At 50.6% G+C, this 11,038-nt stretch overlaps 1 protein-coding gene across 1 annotated transcript; it reads right to left on the minus strand.

Annotated features, from left to right (window-relative positions):
• Positions 1-970: 970 nt before the first annotated feature.
• Positions 971-10,443, minus strand: mtfr1l (mitochondrial fission regulator 1-like). Its single transcript, XM_064301171.1, has 8 exons — positions 10,288-10,443; positions 9,329-9,487; positions 9,035-9,139; positions 8,621-8,730; positions 7,773-7,993; positions 5,866-6,235; positions 4,919-5,076; positions 971-4,479 (listed from the first exon to the last, which is right to left on the minus strand). The coding sequence occupies exons 2-7, from the start codon at positions 9,341-9,343 to the stop codon at positions 4,962-4,964; spliced, it is 936 nt and encodes a 311-aa protein (XP_064157241.1). The 5' UTR covers positions 9,344-9,487; positions 10,288-10,443; the 3' UTR covers positions 971-4,479; positions 4,919-4,961.
• Positions 10,444-11,038: the final 595 nt, after the last annotated feature.

Raw genomic sequence — 11,038 nt, forward strand, 5'->3', positions numbered from 1 at the left:
ACATTTGTCTGAATTACGTTTTATTTATTTTTTTAAAACCAGACAGATAATGCCACAGCTCTGTGGTCATTTCTGGTGCTGGTGCATTACTCGCTTTGCTCTGGGTTCAGATGCACAGGAAATATTAAAGTGAAAGGAGCGCAGTTTTCCCCACATGGTTTCAATAGAGACTCCGACAGGACAACATCCTGCTGGCATTTGTTTGTCATCAAACATCCGAAACGGCATGACAGTGCATTGATAGTGACTGGGGTGAATGAATGAAAATGAGCAACACTGCCCCCTAGAGGACGTTTTTAACTGAAGCTGTGGAATTTAATTGTGTTTGCTGACGGCGCTTATCTGGGGTAAGCGGCAGCATACCCAATTGCACATCATCATTTTGTAGTGGAGTTGAGAGACACAGAGAGCTCCTACGTGACTCTCTACTGCTGCGGCAAAAAACAGGTCATGACCTTGTCTAAAGCGGGTTTGCTCTGTGGTTCTAATTGCGTCGCTGATGACTTAACCAGCGGCAGCGTCACGTTTTGCAGCAGACGTTTTGGTGGCACGACGGGTGCAGAACTTATTACTGCGCTGAACAGCACAACACTTCAATAAACTACATTTACCAGCTAGTTCGGTCAGCAGCGCTGAACTCCTGTAAGAATATTGTGACACCGCCATCTGGTGGTCATTTTGTCACATCACCGCGTAAAAAAAAAAAACCTACACTGTGTAAAGTTGCATAATCGCACGGCGGGTGGCCTAACATTGAGCCAAAATCGGCCCGTGAGCTGAATTTTCCTAAATGAAAATACAAACGGCTAAATTAAACAGAAATGCAATATCTTTGCCTTTTTTTCCCCAGCTCATGCCAAGCTTAACTGCACAACTCTGCTCCATAAATTCATCTTCAGTTCAAATTTAAGTCCTTCTTCCTCCCCCTCCCCCATCAGTACTATGTCCCACGACACAGAGAAGAGAAAGCTTTTGTGGCTTAAAGTACCAGTCCACTTTTAAGTTTATTTTAAATGCAAGACTTACAAACAGATCACTCTCCATTCAGCAAAAAAAAACCAACAAAAAAAAAACCAAGCAAAGACAAACTGCAGACAGCTTTCCTGTTTCAGTTGCTCGAGAGGCTCCTTTCCTCTTGAAGCCACCTTTGACCTCTGACCCCAAAACAGAGATGAGGAGATGGAGGATGGATAGCGTTTTGTCACTACTCCCGTTTCTCTTTTTTTTAAAGGATTAAATCACGTACTGTACTGGTGAGTCCTGCCAATAACTATACCTATCTACCCCCTCCTTTCATCTCTCAGGGGCTATAGAAGCCTAGGTAGGCTGAGTGAAGCCATGCAATGAACCCCCCCCCACACACACACATAAGCAAAAAAAAAAAAATGAATAAAAATAATGAAGTAGTACAAATAAAGCACATTTTGTAGAGCACTTCATATCCCTTTAGTCTGAAGCTGTTTTTTTTTAAACATTCTTTGTAGTGAGAGTGACAGTGAGGTTTCTTAACAGGGTTACACATTTGTTGGGGTCTGTGACTGACAGCACAGAGTAGCTCCACCCATTAGAATGGAGAAAATAGTCAGATTCCCATTGAAAGTTTTTTTTTTTTTATTACTCTAGAAGGCAGAGTATGGATGAAAAAAAACAGGCCGCGGGTTTTAAAATGGTGAATGTGACCAACAGGACCGCATGGCAAGACAGAGGAACACGGGCAGGAAGGTGGTGGCTATGTTGTCATTCCCGCTAACAGTGAAACATGTACACCTCACAGCAAAGTAACACTGATAAATTATACAACACATCTTCCCCACCTAACTAGCTAAATATGCTATTCATACAGCTCGGCAAGAGCAACGTTCCACACACACGAGCTCACACGCAGAAATATAAGAACAGAGCAATACCCCCCCCCCCCCCAGCCAAAAAAAAAAGTGAGCAGCAGCATTTGTTCTACATGAGAAGGCGGGGCTTAAGAGTGACAGCTGGTAGGTGGTAGCCGGGCTGCCCAATGCCATGGCTCCATCTAGGCAGAGCCCGAATGTGATTGGGCGACGGCGTTTGGGTTTGGGGCGATGAGAAGGGGCGTGCCCGGGTGACACCTCACGTTTCGGAGCAGACCCGCAGATGCCTACGCTCGTGCACACGGCTGCGGTGGCAGACGATTGGCTGTTCCAAACTGGGGGGTGGGAGCTGGACATGCTGAGCCCCACACTGGGCGCCAAATATTACAAAACAAAGAAATTTCTATCGAGGCATCGACAGGGAGGGAGCTTAGAGATGCCCCACGCTCACTCTTTCACACCTCTTTCTTTTTTTCCTTCTCTCTCTCTCTGACACATGCTTTTCTCTTCTCTTTCACTCTTTGCTCCCCCACTCCTCTTCCAAGTTCGCCCTCATTCCTCCGTTCTCTCGTTCTCTCGCTCTCTGAAACACTGCGCTGCTCCCTTTAACCTCCACACACCTGCAGAGCTGACAGGGTGTTCTCTTCAAGCAAACATGAGACCAATCGGGGGGGACAAGAAGGGTTCAAAAAAAAAATCTGCATCAAACACAGCACCATACATCTGGGGTGACCGGCTTTAAACAGGCAGCTACGGCACACGCGCGCACATGCACATACGTACATACACACACAGACACACACACAGCATTTACAATGTACAACAAGTCCATTAGTTGGCCACCATTCTCCCCACATGCATTTATTTTCTTCTTAAGAACGGCTCGTCATTTCCCGGGAAAACATTATTTTACCAGGAATTTAACAACTAGCAGTAGTGTACAGGAGCTAGCGGCGTCGTCCGAGAGCTAGTGGTGTCGTCCGAGAGCTAGCGGCGTCGTCCGAGAGCTAGCGGCGTCGTCCGAGAGCTAGCGGCGTCGTCCGAGAGCTAGCGGTGTCGTCCGAGAGCTAGCGGCGTCGTCCGAGAGCTAGCGGCGTCGTCCGAGAGCTAGCGGCGTCGTCCGAGAGCTAGCGGCGTCGTCCGAGAGCTAGCGGCGTCGTCCGAGGGCTAGCGGCGTCGTCCGAGGGCTAGCGGCGTCGTCCGAGGGCTAGCGACGTCGTCCGAGAGCTAGCGGGGTGATTCAGAGATGCTAGCGGCGTCGTCCGAGGGCTAGCGGCGTCGTCCGAGAGCTAGCGGCGTCGTCCGAGAGCTAGCGGCGTCGTCCGAGAGCTAGCGGCGTCGTCCGAGAGCTAGCGGCGTCGTCCGAGAGCTAGCGGCGTCGTCCGAGAGCTAGCGATATCACCCAAGTTCTGCAGGCACCCGCCGTTAGAACAAAAACCCTCCTGACAGTACGACCCGTGTCGCAGCCAAACAACCCGCCGCCCTTTTGGATCACTCCACTGCATCACAACTCGTAAACTAAACAAAATGAATGAAAAAACAAACAAATGCTTCAGGAGTGTGCATGAAGGGAATGGCAGTGCCATTTACCCAGAATCCTTTACAAGCCTGGCTAAAAAATAATAAAATAAAAACACTTGCACAAGCCACAAGAGTCACGCCCTTTCACATTTCACACAACTACAGCACCAGAGGGCGTAGTCCAAGCTGTGATGTCACAGAGGAGGTAGTCCAAGCTGTGATGTCAGAGGGGTGTAGTCCGAGCTGTGATGTCACAGAGGGCGTAGTCCACGCTGTGATGTCACAGAGGGGGGGTAGTCCAAGCTATGATGTCACAGAGGGCCTAGTCTGAGCTGTAATGTCACAGAGGGCATAGTATGAGCTGCGATCTCACAGAGGGGGGTAGTCCAAGCTGCGATGTCACAGAGGGGGGTAGTCCAAGCTGTGATGTCACAGACGGCCTAGTCTGAGCTGCGATGTCACAGAAGGCGTAGTCCAAGCTGCGATGTCACAGAGGGCCTAGTCTCAGCTGTGATGTCACACTACAGTAACCGTGAGGTGCAGTGTGATTCAGCAGTGTGCACATATTCTGCTTTTACTAAAACAATTACAGGCTGGAGAATAAAAATTAAAACAAAAACACTACAGCAAATAATAATAATAATGATAATAATAATAACACAATTTGTACACCACACCCCCCCCCCCCCCCAAAAAAAAAACATGCTGTGCTCAGACAAACATTCAAAAAAAAAAAAAGTTCAAAAGAAAAACTAATTTCAAACAATATTCAAGCACTGGGATTGGTCAGTTTCTGTTCGTATGTTAGCTGTTACCACCAGGTCAGGGAAGAACAGGCTGAAGGTGGGGGGGGGGTACAGAGGTCTGTGCCTAAGGGCCGTGGAGTAAAACCCTGTACAGCTGCTTTTAGTCCTGCTGTGTGGGGGTGCTTCAAAACAGGAAGCTGGGGGTCCTTCTGCCTGATGAGCCCCCCAGCTCTTCTGGGTCAGGGGGTCAGAGGCGTGTGAGGTGGAGTTTGGGGGAGGTGGGGGCGCCAGGGCAGGGCTGTCCCCTGATGAAGTGATGCTGTCAGACGGCTGGAGTCTCAATGGCAATGTGGTCCGGAGGCAAATGCCTAGCAACAGAGTGGGGGGGGGGCGGGGGTGAGGATGCAGCCAACAACCAAGAAGATGTGTGCGTGTGCGTGTGCGTTTGCATGTGCGTGTGGGCCCATCCAGACACTAGAACAGTGCCTTAACAGATACCAGATCATGGGGCCCATCCACACATTGGAACATCATTTGACTCCAGCAATCACAGAGCATGTTGCAAACAAACAAAAAAACAAAGCCAATGGTGACTGGCTGATATTTGCTAGTTTTTTCCCCATAGGAATGATCCCGGAAGTAAAGCCAGAAAGTATCAACCAATCACCATTCGCGTTTTTCTGTTGGTAGTTACCATAGTACTCCCTGACTGGCAGAGCCATTTTTTTCTAGTCAGGAAGGTGATGTCACCACCATCTTGGCTATAATCAGAAGGGAAGGGCTGTGAGTGGGCGTGGTCTGACCTACTATGAGGGCGGAGTCGAGGGGCATGAGGTACGAGGGGGCGGGGCTACTTGTTCTTCATGACGACGTCCTCTTCCTTCAAGGTGAACTTCTTCCTCAGCGCCTCGGAGATGAGAGAGGCGGAGTCTTCGTCCCGCAGGGAGGTGCAGCCGCGGTTGTACCTGAACACAGGGGACCCCAAAATTACTACATTTCTTCCCCCCCCCCCCCTCAGACAGCAGACATGACTAAACGATCCAGGCACACCGACAGGCACTAAGCCCCCGATTGGCTTCATGAGCCTGTGCATATACCGTAGAGAGCCGTTTCTACGGCTACGCTTTCACAGGCAAAAATAACCTTAATAATGAGCTCCCTGGATGCCTCCCTGGAGCACAGAAGAAACAGATCCAGGACCAGCCTCCACCAGCTGCCCAGAAAGGCTGGGTTTAGGATCTGGGTTGGGTTAGGTAAGATTAGCAGCTCAGAAAGGCTGGGTTTAGGATCTGGGTTGGGTTATTTAAGCTCAGCTGCCTAGAAAGGCTGGGTTTAGGATCGTTGGGTTAGGTAAGATTAGCAGCACAGAAAGGCTGGGTTTAGGATCTGGGTTGGGTTATTAAGCTCAGGCTGCGTTTAGGAGGTGGGTTGTAGTGAGCTCTGGTAGTTGGGTTGGTAGATTAGCAGCACAGAAAGGCTGGGTTTAGGATCTGGGTTGGGTTAGGTAAGATCAGCTGCCCAGAGAGGCTGGGTTTAGTATCCTTACGGTTAGCTTACAATGTGCATTCTAAATTTGATTAAACATTAACGTAAATGCCCCCCACCCCCCATGTTTCAGACCTAATGTACCACATTTTTAATGACCTGTTGTTTTTGGTTAACTGTTTGTTAAAGGAGCCACACAAATGAAGCCGAAGTGAATTAAAACGAGTGACATGAAATGAGCAGTGAATTCTGAGCAGGTGACCCCTCACCTGTCCTTGCTCATCTTCATGCGGTTCATGTCCTTCAGGATGTCCATGACGTCGGCGAAGCTGGTGGACTTGGACAGAGACACCGTGTCCTCCTCCGCCTCCCGGAACTCCATGGTGGGCCGGTCCAGGTCGAAGGTCGCCGAGGCCGTCATGGAGACAGGAGGGATGGGGTCGGGCACCAGCTCGGACACCTCCTCCACCTCCTCCTCCTCCTCTTCCTCCTCGTCTTCCTCCTCCTCCTCCTCGGTCACGTCGCTGATGACGAAGGAGGCGGAGCTAGGCTGGTAGGCCGGGGCCTCGAAGGGCGCCATGGAGAAGCCCATGCTGGTGTCATCCGGAGACAGCAGGTCAGGGGTGAGGGGGTTGGAGTCTGAGGACCAATAGGAATAGAGCAGTGAGATAAAGATCCAACAGAAACAGCGCAGTGAGATGGAGATCCAATAGGAACAAAACAGTGAGATGGAGAACTGCCACTCTACCAGGGTAACCTGGGAGAGACAGTGCCTGCCGCTCTACCTGGGTAACCTGGGAGAGACAGAACCTGCCGCTCTACCTGGGAGACACATAGCCTGCCGCTCTACCTGGGAGAGACAGAACCTGCCGCTCTACCTGGGAGACACAGAGCCTGCCTCTCTACCTGGGAGACACAGAGCCTGCTGCTCTACCTGGGAGACACAGAGCCTGCCGCTCCACCTGGGAGAGACAGAGCCTGCCGCTCCACCTGGGAGAGACAGAGCCTGCTGCTCAACCTGGGAGATACAGAGCCTGCCGCTCCACCTGGGAGAGACAGAGCCTGCCGCTCCACCTGGGAGACACAGAGCCTGAGCCTAGGGGGACCACCTGTCTTGCTCATCTTCAGGGATACAGTGCCCTTAGGAGTCAGACGCGGCTGAACTGGGATAGAGAGCTGCACAGAGACACGAGCCTGCGCTCTACCGGTACCGGAACCAGAGCTGGCCGCTCTACCGGCGAAGGTCGCGAGGCCGCTCTGGAGACAGGAGCTGCGATGTCTGGGCACGAGCTGCGGCACCTGGCTCAGCCTCCCTCTACTGTTACTGGACACGGCCTGCGCTCTCCTGGGTAACCTGCCCTCTCCTGGGTTACCTGGAGACACAGGGGGCCGCAGCTACGGGAGGAGGCCTGGCCTACCGGAACGGAGCGCGCATGGGAGACAGCCCTGCTGCTTACCGGAGAGACAGACGGTCACGGGGAGAAGGGCTGCAGCTCTACGGAGACACAGAGCCTGCCGCTCTACTGAGAGACAGAGCCTGCGACTAACCTGGTACTGGGAGACCAGAAGCCTGCCGCTCTACCTGGGAGATACGGAGCCTGCCGCTCTACCTGGGAGAGACGGAGCCTGCCGCTCTACCTGGGAGACACAGAGCCTGCGGCTCTACCTGGGAGATACAGAGCCTGCCGCTCTACCTGGGTTACCTGGGAGACACAGAGCCTGCCGCTCTACCTGGGAGATACAGAGCCTGCCGCTCTACCTGGGTTACCTGGGAGAACAGAGCCTGCCGCTCTACCTGGGAGAACAGAGCCTGCCGCTCTACTGGGAGAACGAGCCTGCGCTCTACCTGGGAGAACAGAGCCTGCCGCTCTACCTGGGAGACACAGAGCCTGCGCTCACTGGGACCAGAGCCTGCCGCTCCACCTGGGAGAGACAGAGCCTGCCGCTCTACCTGGGAGACACAGAGCCTGCCGCTCTACCTGGGAGAGACAGAGCCTGCCGCTCACCTGGAGAGACACAGCAGGCCTGCCGCTCACCTGGGAGAGACAGAGCTGCGCACCTGGGAAGACAGAGCCTGCGCTCACCTGGGAGAGACAGAGCCTGCCGCTCACCGAGAGGACGGACGCCGCTCACGGACAGAGCCTGCCGCTCACCGGAGACGAGCCTGCCATCTTACACGCGCCCAGCCTCGCGTTGGCCACGATCTTGGCGATCTGCGCGCGCAGCCGGCTGAGCTCGTCCTGCAGGGCGGTGGTGCGGTTGAGCGCCGTCACGCCCGGCTTCTTCAGCCCCTCCACCTTCTTCCCCTCGCGCCGGAAGTTTGGCACCGACGAGTTCCTGTGCAGCACCAGCAGGGGCGTCGGCCGCCACTCGTGCCTGAGCGGGCGGGTGTCACTCCTGGGGGAGGACAGGAGGGGTGGGGGAGAGGGAGGGAGAGAATGAAGAAAAAAAATATGTATGAGAGGCAGACAATGAGGGAGAGAGCAGATGAGAGGGAAAGAGAATGCAAGAGAGGTAGAGAGTGCGTGAGAGAGGGAGAGTGTGTGAGAGAAAGAGGAAGGGAGAGAGTGTGTGAGACAGAGGGAGTGTGTGAGAGAGAGGGAGAGTGTGTGTGTGAGAAAGAGGTAGAGAATGTGTAAAAGGGAGTGAATGTGTGAGAGAGGAAGAAAGTGTGAGAGAGAGGGGGAGAGACAGGGGGTGTGAGGGTGTGTGTGTGAGAGAGAGAGAGGGCGAGGGAGAGTGTGTGTGCGAAAGAGAAAAATCAGGTGTAGAAGGTAAGAGTCTCAGTGGAGACAAAGGAACAGCACTGAGAGGGAGCAGCACTGAGAGGGCAGCAGCACTGAGTGGGAGCAGCACTGAGTGGGAGCAGCACTGAGTGGGATGCAGCACTGAGTGGGATGCAGCACTGAGTGGGAGCAGCACTGAGTGGGAGCAGCACTGAGTGGGAGCAGCACTGAGTGGGAGCAGCACTGAGTGGGAGCAGCACTGAGAGGGATGCAGCACTGAGAGGGAGCAGCAGCTCACCGCACTCTAGCGTACGTCTCCTCCTCATCGGCGGCGATCCAGGCGATATCAGCCAGAGTGGGCACCATGGGGCCATCCATGGGCCTCAGAGGGGGCAGGCCAGGGAGCGCCTGTTCCAGAGGGAGGATCGTCAATCAAGGGTGTCGCCATAGCAACAGGGAGATTAGGGTATGGGGTTGGTTAGCATGCACATGTCCACATTTCTAAAGTGGGATTAATTCTGGAAACCAAGAGCACTTCCTCACTTATCTAAACCACAATTGACTAAGCCTGCAAATTTTCAATCAAAAAATACAACAAGACTAACCGTAAATACGTGGAGATATTTTGGTCCATGGAATTTGGTAAAACAATACACCTTTGTTATACAAAGCTAATGTCCTAATTTTCGCGGGGTTTGTTGGGAGGTCTTACCTGAAAACATGCCCGTTGGCAAGGTTTGAGCGGCAGCGTGGAGCCAATTCGTCTCACAACGCTGCGCGTCGATCCGTGCGGTTTGTTCTGCCAAATCGGAATGACCTGCAGGAAAGCCGGTAACAAATTGAATTTCTTAAACGTGCCAAACGAATACATGCACGCAGAGAGGTATTGGCAATTCGCAGCTGCTATTCACAAAATTGGCTTTTTATGGAGATACTGTACTGTCACCTACTTAATTTGTATTTATTTTACTCTGAAGGTACAGGCGAGGTTCGCAAAGCTACTTACCGTGTCAGTTTCCATGTCCAACGCGACAGTTTCCCCACAGATTACACAAAATCTGTGTTTACTTTTGAATTTATAAACAGCAATACTTGCTTAGTAAGCAAACGACATGTTGTACTGGTAGAGGATTTTTCAGTCGATGACAGAAAGAACAGGGAGCATCTAAAATGAAAGACAAAACGGAATGGAGCAAATTAATAGAGACATTTGCAGTGCAACTAATCTATTGTCTATCTTAATAGCAAATAACTCACCGGTACGCTTGCAATACAAGCGAAAATCTTACCTAGCCATGCTATTACTTTCGGCTGTTTTGACCACAAACAACCATTCGTGCTCGTGTAAATAATAGTCTTAGAATTTATAGAAGTAGTGTCTTTGTGTTTTTTTTATGCAGATAATTTGCTTGATATAAGATTAGCAACACAGTGGGCTAACTAGCCTGCAGGATGACACAGCCTAATATTGCAGCGAGTTAAGTTGCTGATTGAGCAGCCAGCCATCTGACATTAAATAACTATCGATAACTGTATGGTCAAATACCTACATCAGCAAGAAAGCTAGCTAGATGCATCAGTCTAATGGAGCTTGTTATTACGAGATCGCTATAGCACACGCTAACGCAAAGCTTTTGAGATTGACTATCTGTCAGACTAGCTAAACTGATCCGGCAAAAGCATAGTAACAAACGTTAGCTAGTCAACATTAACAAGATAATTTGCTACCAAGATATTTACAGTCAGTTCGTCTCTGGAGTACTTTGGTTGACCCTCAATTGCACACAGATAGCATGTAGCTAGATTAGTTACCACCAATCTAGTCTAACTGCACAAACTGAAACAAATGTTCGTTGTGTAGCTCTGAGAGGTCAGATACAACTTACAGTTTCGATGCAGTATTTCAGAGCCTTTGTCGTAAATATTTATAAGTAAAATCGTCCGTTGTTCTTTCCGTGTTCTTACCTTTGTGTTTATCTAGGTAGTTTGCAGTGGGGCTTCACTAGGCCCGGAAAGACCGTCTTGTATATTGTCCTTCCCGATTGGCTAACGCGTTGCACGCTACACTTGAATAGCCAATAGAACGTGAACAGCAACAAGCGACGCTTCCTTTGCGATTAGAGCGGTTGAGAGAGACAGTCAAGCCCTGAGTGTATGTCTTGCTGTAACACTGCCCCCTTTCCTTCACAAACAGTACTGCAATGTGTACTGACTTTCATTTACACTTGTAACTAATTAGTACGCGAGAATCTCAACATTAAACTTGTTGTACATCTAATAGAAAATGTCGCTTCGCTAAAGAGTGGTGGCACCCATACATTTTATAAGCCTATTTTGGTGCGCAGTATATGTAAAGTGACACATACCGTTTATAATGCCTTGAAGGCACTTACTTCATTCTAATTACCATGTCAATGTCAGTTTGAATATTTTTAAATATGTATTTATGCCCGCGTAGGACAAAGGGTTTGCTTTGATTTTGTAAAATCATTTGCCTCCGAGCAGTGAAACTCCTGTCGGTTGGCATTGTTGAATGTTGTAAGGGACTGTTTCAGCTCAGTTAGAAAGTGGCATTTGGGTTGGTGTTTCGCATGCTAAGTCACGCCATGACTTTTTTTTTTTTTTTTTTAAGAACACTGCATCAAACCATAGACTGTATATAAATACAAGCCCTTGCTGCGGGATGGTGGTGGATACTCTAAAATAAAATAAAACA

Source organism: Anguilla rostrata, chromosome 1, assembly GCF_018555375.3.
Source record: "Anguilla rostrata isolate EN2019 chromosome 1, ASM1855537v3, whole genome shotgun sequence".
In the NCBI taxonomy this organism is placed as follows: Eukaryota; Metazoa; Chordata; class Actinopteri; order Anguilliformes; family Anguillidae; genus Anguilla; species Anguilla rostrata.

Coding starts and splice junctions, on each gene's coding strand:
- mtfr1l (XM_064301171.1), bottom strand. Junction 8,731..9,034: donor GCCAACGGGCATGTTTTCAG/GTAAGACCTCCC, acceptor CCTCTGGAACAG/GCGCTCCCTGGCCTGCCCCC. Junction 5,077..5,865: donor ATGAAGATGAGCAAGGACAG/GTGAGGGGTCAC, acceptor CCCTGTGTTCAG/GTACAACCGCGGCTGCACCT.